This window comes from Jaculus jaculus, chromosome 4 (assembly GCF_020740685.1).
Source record: "Jaculus jaculus isolate mJacJac1 chromosome 4, mJacJac1.mat.Y.cur, whole genome shotgun sequence".
Taxonomy (NCBI): domain Eukaryota; kingdom Metazoa; phylum Chordata; class Mammalia; order Rodentia; family Dipodidae; genus Jaculus; species Jaculus jaculus.
In genome coordinates, this window is record NC_059105.1 from 5,662,217 (window position 1) to 5,679,004 (window position 16,788).

Here is a 16,788-nt window from a genome sequence, read left to right on the forward strand (position 1 = left end):
ACTAGAGAGTTTTGTGTTTATACACTCAAGCACAATGCTGGAAAAGTTCTACCTGCAGTCTGGGGCTGAGAAGAAGAGCGGCCTGCTGTGGGGAAACCTCCAAAATGACTGGAACCACTAGACTGTCCAAACGCATCAAAGTTTGCAAAATCTGCACTGGCAGAATTCTGAGCTGTAAATGGCAAGGACAACACAGATTAATGAATATGGAAGTGGTGAGTGAGAAAACATGACAAATGAATTTAAGAGCCATATGATCACTGTCACGCACCAAAGCTACCTTAAGAGAAATCATTTAAAAATAGCATTTTTAATGTTACCAGTATTTAACTCAATTAGCAGTTAGTTACTAAATGGGTATCCAGAAACTCCAAAACAAAAATTTTGTCAACTAATAAACCTATTCAATGTAGTCTCTGAATAGCCTTAGTTTTATGCTAACTTTAAAAAAAATTTCTGCTTATGTGTATGACAGAAGCAGAGAGAGAGAGAGAGAGAGAGAGAGAGAGAGAGAGAGAGAGAGAGAGAGAGAGAGATGGGGGAGGGGGACTTGGTGTCGCATGTTTGCACATGTGTCTGTCCTTGTGGCAGCTGGAGTCATGTGCCCACAGGCTGGAGTGGACACCAGGTGAGCCACCCCATCACTCTCCCACCCGCATGGTCATGTTGGAAGCCACAGTCTCCCTTTACTAATTCTGAGGCCTGCGGGACCTTGGGCCTTGCCAATGGACTGAGATTGCAGGGGTAGAGCCATACCCAAATGGTTTACATGGGATCTGAAGATTTGAACATGGACAGTCTCAGACTCCCTCAATGCTCCCTCTCATGCTTGTACAGGAAGTGTACTTAATCACTGAGCCATCCTGCAGCCTGAGTTGTACTATTTTAAAAAGGGATTCGATTTAAATAAGAAATGTAAAGAGCCAGCTATTTAAATATCTAACATAATGATACAAGGAGGGTTTGATCACATTGATAAAATATTTTTGGGGCCAGGAGTGGTGGCTCACACCTTTAATCCCAGCACTTGGGAGGCAAAGGTAGGAGGACTGCCGTGAGTTTAAGGCCACCCTGAGACTACGTAGTGGATTCCAGGTCAGCCTGGGCTAGAGTGAAACCCTACCTTGAAAAACAAACCAAAAAAAGGGGGGGGTGGGGAGGTGGAGAGATGGCTTATTGGTTAAGGTGCTCACCTGCAAAAGCCTGAGGACCAAGGTTCAGCAACCTAGAACCCATGTAAGCCAGATGTACATAGTGGCGCATGCGTCTGCAGCTCCCTATCAGTGGCTAGAGGCCCTGATATGCCCATTCTCTCTCTCAAAAAAAAAAAAAAAAAAAAAAAAGGATCTTTTAAAATTTATTTTTCTTTCTTTCTTGTTTTAGACAGAGTCATATGACGTAGATTAGGCTAGCTGTTAATCATGTTCCTCCTGCCTATATCTCTTCAGTGTTGGGGTTACAAGTATATGTCATCACACCTAAGTATATGTCATCACACCTAGCCTTTTGGTTGATTTAAGGTACAAATATGTCACATCATGGGCATATGAAATTGAAAAAAATGAAAGATAAAATCATCAAAAATATTAAAGACATTTTTATAGCATTAAAAATTAGAAGACAAAGCTAACAAGAATTGTGGCTGTACATGGGGGCACACTCCTGTAGTCCCACCACTAGAGGGGCTGAAGTACGAGGAAAGGTCTGAGAGCAAGGCCAGCTGAGGCTACATAAATTCCAGGTCAACCGGAGCTAGATTGAGACCCAACCTCAAAAACCAAAAAACAAAAATGGGGCTAGAGAAATAGCTTAGCAGTTAAGGCACTTGCTGGAAAAACCTAAGGACCCAGGTTCAATTCCCCAGCACCCATATAAACCAGATGCACAAGGTGGTACAGGCGTCTGGAGTTCATCTACAGTGGCTGAAGGTCCTGGGTACCCATTCTCTGTCTCTCAAATAAATAAATATTTTTTAATAAAACCTGTGTTCTGCCTGGCATAATGGCATACACCTTGAATCCCAGCACTTCAGAGGCAGAGGTAGGTGGATCACCATGAGTTCAAGGGTACTCTGAGACTGCATAGTGAATTTCAGGTCAGCCTGGGCTAGAGTGAGACCCTATCTCAAAACCCAAACAATAAAAAATAAGTAAACAATGTATTCTATGTTCAGTTAAAAACAAAAAAAAAGACATGTTGCTCCACTATCTCTTCAGAGTAAAAATCTAGACTTCCCTAAATTTTAAATACATCAATAAGATAACTGAGAAGTACTTTATAGGTCAAAATTGATACTAGATAAAAATTTTCTGAGAGGACATGATGGGGAAAATTGGTTTTGAAATAGAAAGACATGCCCAGGATGGAGGAAGCCGGAAAGTAATGATGAGCAGAGTGAAAGGCAAGCTGCTCCAAGTCGTTCTCTGCAGGCAATTCTACTTTTTTTTTTTTTTTGTAAGATTAGATAAAGAAATAATCATTCAAATGGGTACAGCCCATTAAAAAGTTTATAGTTTTTTAAATTATTTATTCATTTATTTATTTGAGAGTGATAGAGAGTGTGAGGGAAGGAATTTTTTATTACGAAAAAATTTTAAAAAGTACTCCAAACTTCAAATGACCACCAAGAGAGGATCTTTTAAATGTGGAACATATGATAGAATCTAATGTAATCATTAAAAGCCATATAAAAAGATTGCTGGATTCTAGATAAAAAATGTTTTTGTTATGGAAAGTTGATAAATTCCAGATTCACTTTCATCTGCCAATTTTGTTCATGGAGTAATGGATGGTACTATGTGCAAAAGAAAATATACACTTAAAAGTCTAAGCTGTGGAATTTCAAATTAGTAACATTTTCTTCTCCCTGGGTTTGCAGAGCTTTTGCAATGAGTATGTATTCTACCTGTAAACTAACCAAAAAAAAAAAAAAAAAATCACTAAACAAAAAGTTTGCTTGTAAACATTTAATTTTTATTTACTTGAGAGAGAGAGAAAATGGGTACGCCAGGGGCTCCAGCTGTTGCAAACAAACTCCAGATGTGTGTGGCCGCCTTGTCCATCTGGCTTACGTGGGTCCTGGTGAATTGAAACTGGGTCCTTTGGCTTTGCAGGCAAGCGCCTTAACCACTAAGCCGTTTGTCCAGCCCATAAACAAAAACTTTTTAAAATAGCAACGCAGCATATGAAAAATTAGCCAGAGAGAAAGTGAGGAAATCTTGGTGTTGTGCAGATGCCTGAGCGACAGTGTGACGGCAGAAGAGAGCGCGTACTCAAAGCCGTCCTGGGGCGGGCCTGCCACTTCCCCTTCCCGTTCTGCAGTGCCCGCTGCTGCCCTGCTCCTCCATGCTGCCCTGCAAACCTTCAAAGCATACTTTTTCCTTCTCAAACTAAAAGACTGAATATTGCTTAGTAACATAAGTTTTACATCTAGATGCCTTGCAATGTTTTACTACAACAAAAAATTGATTGCTTTATAGGCTAAAATTTTACCTTAAAAAATGGGAGGAATTTAACTAAACTAAAAAATTTCCTCAATAAAGACTTTGGAAGAAGTAGTTGCACAAGAGTAAACAAAAAAAAAAAAAGAACTCCATTTTAAATACAGTTTCCACCTCGGACAACAGTAAGCAACTGTAGCTTGCAAGAAGAGACTCAGTTAAAAATCAGAAGATTCCACTCTAGGGCTCTAACTAGTGGTGAGATTAAATGCCAACCCTCTACATAGTTCTGGGTTTGCGTCGAACCACCGCATAATCTGGGCCTGGTGGTATACGCCCATAATCTGTTAGTCCCAATACTCAGGAGGTAGAGGCAGAAAGACAAAGTCCAAGGTCATCCACAGTGACCTGATTACATGGATTAAGTCTCAAATAAATAAAAATAAAAATAAAAAACAAAACCAAAGAGCAGGACTGGGAAGACAGCTCACTGAGTAAAGAGCTTGTGCCCACAGGCACGAGGCCCTGAGTTACATCCCTGGCAGCCGTGTAAGCGACGGCACAGTTGCCTGCATCTGTAATACCAGCACAAGATGACCGACGTAGGAGCCCTGAGGCTTACTGGGTACTTAAACAGACTACTCCAACTGCTGATTCCAGGTTCAGCCTCAAAAACTAAGGTGGAGGGCACCTGAGGGAGGACCCTCAATGTTCATCTCAGGAATCCACACACGCACAAGCATGTACACATACATACACTTGTAAAAAAAATTATAAAAACCCAGAAGAGTCCTTCCAAACCAAGTCACTGTACAATAGCTTCCTACTACCAAAATGGGAGTCTTCATTAGCCTCGATATGCAACCCACCACTATGATTCTACAATTCCTGAAAAAATGAATAAATTCTTCAAAGGCTTAAAATACTGACAAGAAAATATTCTGCTAGATGGCAAAATAAATTCTGGGCAAAAAAATAAAAAAGTAAGAGACTTAGGTGACGGCTCAATCGTTAAAGGTGCCTGCTTGCAAAGCCTACCAGCCTGGGTTCAATACCAAGTCATCTAAATAAAGCCAGATAGGCATTCATTTGCAGCAGCAAGAGACTCTTATGAGTCTATACATATATACACACATAAGCTAAATGCATAGGAAACATGAGAAGTTCTCAAATTCAGTTGGTCATACTCCAGAAGCTAAGTTGCTATGTTTTTTAACATAGCAATATTAATGTGTCAAAGGACACATTACTTATCTGTGCCACCAAGGTTACAAAGGCAACTTTAGTCTGAGATCCCTAACTAAAGTGTTACAAACTGACATCACAGATTTTATGATGCAACATTCATTTTAAAAATTAAACTCTTCTACACTTCATGTGTATTTCAGCAGAACATGACATTTTTTAACATTAAAATGTCTCCATGTGCCAGCACAGAGCCAGAATATGCACACATGAATGGTAAACATGTCTAACCTTAAAGCCACTAAATTATCTGCACAAGGACCACTATCCCTACAAAACAGTGTTGACCAGCTGGTATATCTGAGTCAGTAACATTTACTGTTAAAGGTAACATTTCTCATTATTAAGTTTTTTTTAACCTAACACTTAAGAAATTAAATGCAAATTTCAGTGACTTTATCTGGACTACACATAGAAAAATAAAGATTAATGAATGATGCTTATAAATGCCCTAAGAAATACATTTTAGTGAAACCATTAACATTAATTGACATCTAAAAACTACTCCGTGGGCTGGAGAGATGGCTTAGCGGTTAAGCACTTGCCTGTGAAGCCTAAGGACCCCGGTTCGAGGCTCAGTTCCCCAGGTCCCATGTTAGCCAGATGCACAAGGGGGCGCACGCGTCTGGAATTCGTTTGCAGAGGCTGGAAGCCCTGGCGCGCCCATTCTCTCTCTCTCCCTCTATCTGTCTTTCTTTCTGTGTGTGTCGCTCTCAAATAAATAAATTAATTAATTAATTAAAAACCACTCCAAGGCAAAAAAAAAAAAGTCAAAAGATGGCATCAATTGTACTAGAAGGAAATTGATAACTAGCTTCTTCTTCTGTAGGATACATACATTGTTCTCCTGGGATGATAAATGAATAAAATCAAATAAAGCAAAACACAACTGTGACTGAATAGTTATAAATAAGGAAGAACTTTAGCCCAAAAAGGACTTTTCTTAGTTACTTAGCAATGCACATGCCCATTGAACTACTTCCTCACACTCAGCACTTCATCAAACACGCTGAAGCCCACCACCTGCAATCAGAATAGGTTTCCTCCTTCCCTTCTTTCTTTCCTCCCCTCCTTTAATCTACCCCCTGCCCTTTCATAGTTCATATTTAACCAATAGCTATTTTTTCCCAGAAAGTATTTTAAGAGTTGTGGTAAACATGATTACTGTGCAAATTAGTCTGGGAAGTTGCAATGACTTATCAGTTTTTATAGTAAACATGCTACACAGAAAAGTACAACATTGATCCCTGATCTATAAAGTCACAAAGTGCAAATGAAGAAAGAAACCCAAGGGAATATGAAAACAAATATATAAAAGTATTTGCTATTACTTCAGTAAGTTTATTTATTTTTAGAATATTTTTTTAAGTTGATTGTTTTGCAAGGACGGTGCGGGGAGGAGCACATCAGGGTCTTGTGACACTAAATGAACGCCATCTGAACTACAGACAGAAAAATAAAGATTTAATACTTCAAATAAAGTCATTAAAATCCTCATTTAATTTTTTAAATATTAGGTAAAATCTTTAGGAATAAGAAAGGCCACCATTAACAGCAAATAATTACCCATATATATGGATACTAGGGAGCTGAACAGAAGCTGGCAGACTTTGCAAGCAATAGCCTTTAACCTCAGAGCCATTTCCCCAGCCCCAATAATTTTAAACTGTTGAAAATAGAGATAAGACCAGAATGAGTATACTTATGGTTTTAAGTTTCACACTGTTTGTTTGTTTATATATTTATTTATTTTGGTTTTTCAAGGTAGGGTCTCTCTCTAGCCCAGGCTGACCTGGAATTCACTATGAAGTCTCAGGGTGGCCTAGAACTCACAGTGATCCTCCTACCTCTGCTGGGATTAAAGGTGTACGCCACTACGCCTGGCTTACACAGTTTTAATTAAGTCTTCCACCATTTTTTTTTTTTTCCTGTTTCTTTCTAAGCTAGCACTTAGCAAGAGACAGAAATAAAGAACTAGGACTCTCTGACTCCTTCAAAAGGATGTGGTTGTCTACCTGGAGGTGGAGAAAAGGCCCCCTAAGTTTGGGGGATGCTGGCAGATAACTGATACAGAAAGGAAACCTGCCAAACCCCAACATCTGCAACTTCCCAATTTCTTACCCCTTTACAGAACCACTCTGAATAGGAAATGGATACTCATCATCTTAGAATCCGTTCAAAAGCAAACAGCTTAAGTTCCTCTAATGCTTCCTAGAATATGCATCTAGAGGCAATCCTCCTGCATAGGTCCTGCGCTGGGATTACAGGCAGGTGCCACCATGCAGAGCTATGCCTGCCTGCTCTTTGCTGTGCCAAAGGGGTAGCCTGGGCTTCCCCAAATCAATGTGGTCTGCTTATCCTCAAAACTAAAACTTGCAGGAGAGGGAGAGAAGGAAAGAAATGTGGCTAGTGAGCAATTTTTTTTTTTTGCAATTTCAAAACATTCTAAACTGGACACTTCAGGATGCACAGCCATGACAAAGACTTTTCAGCATTTCAAAAACAAGCTGAACTGTCACAGCAGGAATGAAAATATTGTAAAGGACTATAAAGGTGTGGTACATGGATAGAGTGACTGCCTAACATGTATGAAGCCTCGAGTTTGATCCTCGGCACCACATCAACCAGATGTGGTGACACACACTTAATCTCAGGACGTCTAGGGCTGGGGAGGCGGAGGCAGGAGATCAAAGATTACATAGTATGTAAGGTAAGTCTGAGCTACATAAGACCCTGCTTAAAAAAAAGAAAAATCTAGAGACACTTGAGACCCTCTCTTTAGTTCTCTGACTACTAAGACAATGGACCCCAAGAAATTGGAATTTCCCTACGAGTTCCATGCTAGGAAAAGGAAACGGCTGAGACCGGGTGCCAGCCAGATGAGGGAGCTTGTTTTCCAAGAGACCTCACACAATTCTGACAACCTGCTTGACCTCCTTGCAGAGACAAAGCCTGTAGGTGGAACTATGCCTTGACCAGGACTATTCAGCTTTACCTACCTCTTACCCTCTATTTAAAATTAAACCTCAAGTCAGGGCCCCTGAAAGTGAGCTGGCAGGTGGAATGGGGTGGGGGGAGATAAGGAAGAATGTCACTAGACCTCTTTGGTCTTCTTCCCAATATGGCCAAACTGAACAAATCAAATCCCCTTTTCCCGCTTTTCACTGTTTCTTGTCTTTTTAATTGGCCTATTTATTGAAAGTAGGTGGCCAAAGCTAGCTAGTTAGGGCTATTAGGGCCCATGATCTGACCCTAACAGCTCCTATAACAAAGCCAAACTGAAAAGTGGAAATACCACCAAAATCTCACAGGTGAGGCCAGGTGTGGTGGTGCACGTGTTTAATCCCAGTACTTGAGAGGCAGAGGTAGGAGAATCACCATGAGTTGGAGGCTATCCTGAGAATACACAGTGAATTCCAGGTCTGCCTAGGCCAGAGTGAGACCTTACCTCAAAACACCCCCCCCAAAAAAAAAAAAAAAGAGGTTGAGTAAAAACACAAATACAAACAATAAATCAACTGAGCAAGCAGGGTTATGCTATGCTTTATGTAAAAAAGAGACCGTTTTGAATTTTCCTTATCTATGATTAAACATACATATATCACCTTTAGTTAGTATCTTAAACCCACATGTGAAAATACAGCAAAGTTTCAAATCACAAAGTAAACCCAAATAACTAAGTCCCTATATCAGTGTCTGCCTTTGGGGTGTGACTCATTCAATCATTCACAAATAAGACTGATATATTTTCCATGATATACACATTAATACTTTCTACTATCTTAAATAAATGTCGTATTATTTCAATATAAACAAAAGGTTTTTAGTATAAATCCAAAATAAGCAATAAATGAGAACTGTAGAAGCATCATGTTACATAATTGAGCCCAAGCACTAACCATGACAACCATAAAAAGGCACAATTTAAAACTGTGTCTCTAAAAAGGAAACATGTAGAATGCAAGCAGAAAAAGGAGGCATAGTTGGGGGAAGGAAAAAGAGGGAAGGGGAAAGAGGGAAAGAAGAGGGAAGGAAGCACCATAATATTGTATGAAAACACAATATTGAAACCCAATTCACTGTAAGCTAATAAAAATTTTAATAGAAGTAAAAATGCATAACACAGAAATCTTTCACCTTGATCTAGAGATACTTGGATGGCGTCACAAACATAAATCAGTAAGCATAATACATAAAATAAAAATTAAAATATTTAAAAAAAAAACTGTGTCTCTAAAGTGCTAAATAACAAATTCCCTAGTCGCCCTCCACACAAAACAAAGAATTTTTAACTCCCATAGTAAACACTCCTCCTCCCCAGCAATACTCTGCCTCTGCTCTGAAATCAACTAGCAATTTGCAAACAATATAAAGAAAGTACTTCTTTAAGGACACCAGAGGGGGCAATCAACACATTCAGATTCTACAAAGCCCACAGACAAATAATCTACTTTCCATAAAAAAGTCACAGAAAGGGGCTGGAGAGATAGATGGCTTAACGGTTAATACCTTTGCCTGCAAAGCCAAAGGATCCTGGTTTGACTCTCCCGGACCCATGTAAGCCAGCTGCACAAGGGGTACATGTGTCTGCAGTTCATCTGCAGTGGCTGGAGGCCCTGGCACACCCATTCTCTCTCTCAAATGAATTAAAAAAAAATTTTTTTTTAAGTTACAGAAAAGAAAAAGAGGATGAAGAGAACTTCAGAGAAGTAAACCTAATTATCTTTATAAAACCTGATTCCAGGGCTGGAGAGATGGCTTAGCAGTTAAGCGCTTGCCTGTGAAGCCTAGACCCCGGTTTGAGGCTCAATTCCCCAGGACCCATGTTAGCCAGATGCACAAGGGGGCGCACACGTCTGGAGTTCGTTTACAGTGGCTGGAAGCCCTGGCGCGCCCATTCTCTGTCTGTCTCTCTACCTCCTCTCTGTCACTCTCAAATAAATAAAAATAAACAAACAAAAAAAAAACCTGATTCCAATAATTGCATGCACATATATGTGTGTGTGAGTGTATGTGTACATACAAACACATAAATACACATTACATATGCATGCAAATTTGGACTGGAATGAAAATGGAATATTAATGAATCATTACTGTTATTTAGATTGCTAACCCTACTGTAATACATAACAAAGGTCTGTCCTTAAATTTAAACAAATTGATATAAAACTGATATAAATATCTAAAATTTACTTCAAAATTAATGAATGGAATAATAATTGAAAAAATTAGCTATGAGGAATTATTACATAAGTTAAACTGTCCATTTACCTTTTTTAAAAAAATAATTTATTAATTTGAGAGAGATCGAGAATATGAATGGGCATGCCAGGGCCTCTAGCCACTCCAAACAAACTCCAGACTCATGTGCTACCTTGGCATCTGGCTTACATGGGTACTGGGGAATTTAACCTGGGTCCTAAAGCTTCACAGGCAAGTACCTTAACCATTAAGCCATCTCTCCGCCCCCATTTACCTTTTGTAACGTTTTTTGTTAGTCTACCGATTTTTTTTTTTTTAATAGAAAGGTTGCACACACAGACCCTTCTCTGCCACCCCAGTTCTGCTGAGGGTCTTTGGTGGGACTACTGATATTCACTGTGGGGACCAGGAGACCTTACTCTCTGTAAGGATGGGGGGCACATGGCTTCTCAGGACAGTCTCACCCACCCTGAGACTCTTGCAATCATTCCGTCCCTTCTTCTGTCATGTTCCCTGAGCCTTGGTGGGCCAGGCTTTCTCTGTAGACTCTGAATTTCTCTTTTTTTAATGAAGCTTTTAATTAATTGCAATTTTTCCATAAGAGAGTTAAGATACATAAGATACATTTCTTCTCCCATTTTTCCATGCAAAGAGGTCATATCCTCTATACTAATCTCTTCTGTGACTAAAACATCCCATGGAGGAGGGGGTTGTTTGTTGGAAAAGTGCTTGCCTCCCTAGCATGAGGCCCTGAGTTCCATCCCCACACCATGTAAAGCACCCGCCTGTAACACCAGAGCTGGGAAGGCAGAGACAGTGGTGTCCCTGGGGCTCCCTGGACAGCCAGTCTAAGCCTAACTGCTGAGCTGTAGCCAGTGAAATGACAGTGTCTCAAAAGGAACAGGATGGTATTCCTAAGGAAACATCCAAGGTTGACCTCTGGCCTTTATATGCAGAAGTGCCACAGAGCACAAAAATATCAATGTTCAAACATGGCCAATATTCAAAAGCAGCCAAATATCATGAATGGAATGTTTACTTACATATAAGTTTGAGAATGAATTTATACACATTCTTAGCAAAAAAAAAAAAAAAAAAAATCAGGGAAAAGACACATACCTGCATGACTGTTGAAATGTGCAAAGTTAGCAAAATTGGCTGTAGCTGTTGACTGGGGAGCTGGAGCAGCAAAGATGTCTGAGCCAAGATCACTCAAAAGATCAAACTGCTTCTTCTCCTGCTGCTGCCCTTGAGAGCGACCTACAACTGGGGACTTCAAACCACAAAATAACTGTAACAATTTTCCATTCAGATCTGCTGAATTTTTATATAAAACTATCTCCATCCAATTCACTAAGCTTAAAATGCACTTATAAACAGAAAGACATTATACTGATTTAACTCTACTCTTCCTATTTTTCCACCTTGACCTTTTGTGAAAACAGAAGCCCCAAAAAATGAGCTACTGAAGGATGGATTTAATTCATACTGCTGTGCTTCAGAGCTACCTTAAACAGGACAGAGGCTGCAATGCCACAGAATAACCCAACGCTCACAGCTCAAGTAACTATCATCAAGTACATACAACTTTAGGTAGCAACTTACAAGAGTTCAGTCTGTTCAGCAGGGCATACTGCAAAGCCCTGTACATTTATAATGATGCGCATGCTGCACAGCATATGTGGGGAAACCCTACTGCTTCCTGTGGCACACTAAGCTCTGCTGCCCTACACCACACAACAGCTTAAACACCTTGATGGAGCTTCAGAGAAGGCAAAGTGATTACAAAATAATACATGTTTTCCTACCACTTATCCAACAATTTTTAACGTATTTTATAAATCATCAGAACATAATGCTAATGTATTCAAGGTCATGCTAATGGGTCTCAAAAGAATTCCCAAATTATTGACTCTCCATTATCCTGCAGTCCTGAAACTGAGGCAGCTGCTTACCTGACTCGGTGTGCCCTTGTTTAAGTGCAGTGCTGGTGCAGCATCTCCGAGCAGAGACCTCAGCGGCTTGACCTCAGGGGTGCTGCTGGTGCTGCTGGCAGAAGACCCTGAAACAGACGCGTGAACCGAGGCCACCACTTTGGCTTGCTCTGGTGGGACATACCTAAAACATGAAAATCAGAGGAGACTATCAAAATAACATTAATCTTATTGACAGCTCTATCACTTAGATTGGTAGCTTAAGACGACACATAAATCTAATGACTCAGAGAAAGGGTAATGAAGACTAACCACAAAACTAGTTACAATTACTCACTCATGTTTTTCCAAAGATGTTGTAATGATTGCTTTTTTGAAACAGGACTACACTTAATCATCATAATGAGCAGTTAGCACTGTAATTTTTTAAATGGAAATATCCTACAAGTGTAAGGATTTAGATGCATGAAATAATAAGGAAACAATTACATTACAATTACTAGTCTAAAATGTAAAAATGTCCATTTTAAATTAAATTAAATTTGCTTAAAAGACCAACAGCATCATTTTAAAACAAAGGAAGAAATTTATAAATGACTGTGAAACCTGAAACCTAATAAAAGTATAAACCACAATATTACTCACCTCTGATCTGTGCAAACTTTCTAAATTTTTGGCTGCTATCTACCAAAATATATAAATGGAGATGTCCTGTACAGCAGAAATGCCACTTCTAGAAATTTATTCTTCATAACTAAATATACATAGATATGTTTATATTGATTATCCTTATAATATTTATAATATTTCAAAACTGAAGAAAAAACAGCCATCTATAAGAAAAATATTTAAAAGGATCATGCTAACGCCTGTTAATTCTGCATAGCTACTACCCGTAACACTTCACGGGTCTTTCAGGTCCGATCTGTCATATAGACAGGACAGAGGGAAGAAAGAAGTGAGGGAGGGGAGGGCGGCAGCGAGAACACATTACTCAAATGTCAGCAATGCTCATCTGTAAGGATGGGGTATGTGGCAACTCTTCCTTTCTCTAATTCTAGACACATTCCTACACTCCCTCCACCTTCATCACATCAAACAGGAGGGAGAAACAAAACAGTAAGGTGGGTTCCGTTCTAGTAACAGAATTCAAGTCGCAGCTCCACTACTCAAGGACTGTGAAACTTTGGAAACGTTACTTTATCCTTCCATTCGTTTTCACTTATAGAATTACTGTGTGGTTTAAACAATTAGAAATTATACAACATTTAGATAGTTTCTAGTATATTAACACATTCAATAACAGCTATTATCAAATCAGGTACTAATCACACACAATACAACTGTTTCCTGCCCTGGCCCGTCAGTAAATAGATGACAAAGATTTAAGAATGAAACAGTTGTTAGGCTGTCCCACATACATGCCACTATGGCATAAATTTTTAAGTATAGCCAAGTCTGGCCACAGGATAAAACTATCAAGTATCTGCTCCACTGAAAGTACAAGAGCGTATCCTGTCTAAGCAGTGACTCTGAAAGGTGGCCCCAACAGCCTCACAGTATCTTTGATCAGCTGCAGCAACACTGTTTATCAGGGAGGCTTGTATTTGGGTGGCTGCAGCTGAGTCTATGGTAAAACCACCTCAATGGTCTCTACATGTTAGAGACATGCAGAGGCAAGAGTTAAAGATTGTGGTAGTTTGAATGGATGCCCCCCCCCCAATATATTCAGTGTTTTATTAGTTTATACTTTGCATCTGCAGCCACCTGGCTGGAGGCAGTGTCACTGGGTAGACCTTAAGGTGTGGTGGTGGGTTTGAGATTTCACTAAAGATATGCAAAGTGTGCCTAGCTGGAGTTCCTGAAGTGTACTGTGCTGTGTGGCTTTTGATTTTTGGCTTGTGCTTCTCTCTCTCTTTGGTCACATGAAAGCAGGCCAGCTTTTTCTGCCATTATGGAACTTCCCCTGAATCTGTAAGCTTCAATAAATATCCCTTCCTCCACAACTGTGCCTGGTCTGGAAGTTCATCTCAGCGAACCTGAAGCTGTCTGCTACAGAAGTTGGTACTGAGAATGGGATGAGATGAACCTGACTAGGTGGATGTTGGACTTTTGGAACCTCTGCTTTAGAGGAATGTGTATGGACTTGGTGCTTGCCACTGAAGATGGCTTCTGGAGTGGTAAGCAAGGTTTATGGACTATTCTGATCAGAGTCTGAGAATGTTAAGGAAGACAGCACTGAACTTCGAGGCTTGGCTTATGAGCTTTTTATGGGGAAGGAAAGACTACAGAGGACTTTGTTAAAACTGGGCTACTGGCATAAGAGCTGGCTGCGTTCTGCTGCCCATGCCCAGAAACATTGATCAAGGTTAAATTTGTTATGGACTGACATGCTTGGCTAAAGATACTGGACTAAGAGATTTAAGATTTTAAGTTGGAAAACATCAAGCAAGTTAAAATTATAGGCAGTGAGACTGGCTTTAGGTTTCTAAACCTGCTATTGTCAAACATATTAGCAATCTTAAAGAAAATGGCCCAACTCCTTTACATTAAAACCATGGAAAGGATGCCTGAAGAAAAACTATCATAGAAACGTTTGGGAAAGAGTTGACTGTAGAAGGAATTTGCTTTTCAATGTTAGGATTTATTTTGCCCCTGCATTAAGAATATGGCTGTGTCCTGCATACCTGGTACTGGTTTCAGAGCATGAAAAATGTTGAGGAGTGGTTGTCAATTGCACATGATTCCAAAGGAGCCGCTGCTGAGATGCAGCAGCATGAGGCTGGGCGTGATGTCCTGATAGGCTGAAAGAGCCTTTGGAGGATGGACAGTGGTTTGCATGAAGACCTGAAGACATTTTAGATACACCAGGACTGTGCAAGGGCTACCATGGAGTGCACTGCTGGCCCAGGATGGAAGTGTACTCTGGCTACTCTGCCCAGCTGGAGGGGCAAACTGGAAAATCTGGAGACTGTCAGTCTTAGGTTACGTTGAACTTCTACTGCAGAAGTTTGATGTTTGTTTGATGGTGGTTAAGTTTGCATTGTTTTAGTCTCTCCTTTCTATGCATTATACCAGTTGAAAATGTTTACTCCGTGCCTTTATAAGTTATAAAATTAACTTGTTTGATTTTACAGGGCTTACTATCTTAAATTGGTCAAGACTATGGGGACCTTTGAAAATGGACTAAGTACACTTTACATTGTGTGATGATTATGAATCTATTGGGGGATAGGGGTGGAATGTGGTAATTTGAATAGGTGGCCCCCAATATATTCAGTGTTTTATTGCTTTGTAGTACATATGGCTCAACACTGACTGCTAAAACAACAGCCAGAGCAGTTCAGTGTTAATGAGTCTTATTAGTCAACTGTACTTAAGTTGCCCCATAAGCTAAAATTAAGGAGGCCTGAGTAGTTAACAGGAGGATCTATATTGCCTTTATGTCCAGTATAAAAGCTGCTGTCTTGCCCAGGAGTGAACTAGTTCCTAGGATGGGAACTAAGGGACATTCTGGAGTGAAGAGGGTGCTAGTAGTGTTGAGTACAGAGATGATCCTGCTCAGTAACTGCTTACTAAAGGAATAAAGAAAGGGGCCTCACAGGATTACAAATGCCAAGACGAAGAAGGATTAGGAGAGGCCCTTAGCTGTCCAAGAGGACAGGCACCTTACTACTTTAACAAAAAGGCTGCTACTAGGCCTGGAGGAGGGCAGATGAAATAAGAAGTCAAAGTTTTGGAAAACCAAACCTAATATAGCCAGAAGATAGTGAGGATCTGCCTACCAACTATCTATTTAATCCTTTCTCCTTCCTTGCTTGTTCGAGTAGGCTTGACATACATGCTATTCACTCACCATCTTTTCTTTTCATATTTTTCTTGAAGAAACTCTTTCACTTTTTGTGGATCCCTGAAGTCTGGAATTGCTGAAGATCGATCATCAAACAATCCTAGCCAAATCTGTTTACAGACCTTGGGAAAAATTGAAAAAAAGTGTTAAAAGTCAACAGTTTTACTCAATTAAATTTTAAGGGGAAATTATGATTATTTCAGAAAGCTAATGTACTTAATTTTAATAGTACGTCCTTCAAAGAAGGTATTGATTATCATCAGAAATTAGCTTATTTGAATGTGTTGCAGCACACAGGACAATTTTAGCCACAGAATCAGAGTACCTCAGAGGGAAATGGGGTTTGGGAGGGTCTGAGGTCCCTGTGTAAAGCACAGCAGTCACATGAGCTGTATGTATGACCTTAGCTCTTATTTCCAGCAAAGAGAAACTTCATCAACAGCAACTTTATGGCCATTTAATAAGCTACAAGTCAACCAAAAAGGAACACAAATAGGAGACTCATAGACAGTCTGCTAACAAAGTACAAAAGAGACAAGACAGAACAGCTCTGGCTTTGTCATGGTAGTCTATTGTACTTAAATCTAATGACTGAAAAATGACAATATGAGAATTAAAAGAGAAATGAGGGGCTGGAGGAATTGCTTAGAAGTTAAGGTGTTGGTCTTCAAGGCTAAAGGACCAAGGTTTGATTCCCCAGGGCCCACACTGGCCAGATGCACAAGGGGGCACACACATCTGGAGTTCATTGGCAGTGACTGTGTTATGGGGGCTAGTGTAGCACATGTAAGACCACTGACTCATGGAATGAGGCATAGTTTTATTGGGTAAGAAAAAAGAAGGTTTGGTTTACCAGTTCTGCCCCTAGAGGGAATCTCAGGGTGGCGGCCCTGAACTGTTTAATGTTTCAGCTTTTCACTGGAAATAACCACATGATGTTTAAAAAAAAAACAGGATGGACGTTAAACCCTAAATCACAATTTCCATGTGACAGTTACAGCCATAAAAGTAAAACAACAACAACAAAAAAAAGGGACCTTGCAAGCAGATCTATTGGTCAGTTACAGGAAGCGCCACCTGGGGGGCTCTAGGTAGAGGCAGACCTGTGACCAGG

General features: G+C 40.0%; 1 protein-coding gene across 7 annotated transcripts in view; it reads right to left on the minus strand.

Annotated features, from left to right (window-relative positions):
• Agfg1 (ArfGAP with FG repeats 1) overlaps positions 1-16,788 on the minus strand; it is a 73,137-nt gene that overhangs the window by 12,133 nt on the left and 44,216 nt on the right. For 4 of the 7 annotated variants that reach the window (XM_045147844.1, XM_045147843.1, XM_045147841.1 and 1 more), the window contains exons 3-6: positions 15,681-15,796; positions 11,846-12,008; positions 11,010-11,163; positions 53-172 (exon numbers count right to left, since the gene is read on the minus strand). In XM_045147844.1, coding sequence (XP_045003779.1) covers positions 53-172; positions 11,010-11,163; positions 11,846-12,008; positions 15,681-15,796 — 553 coding nt within the window. The remainder of the gene's footprint in view (positions 1-52; positions 173-11,009; positions 11,164-11,845; positions 12,009-15,680; positions 15,797-16,788) is intronic. The other 3 variants (XM_045147847.1, XM_045147846.1, XM_045147845.1) reach the window with 1 other exon arrangement.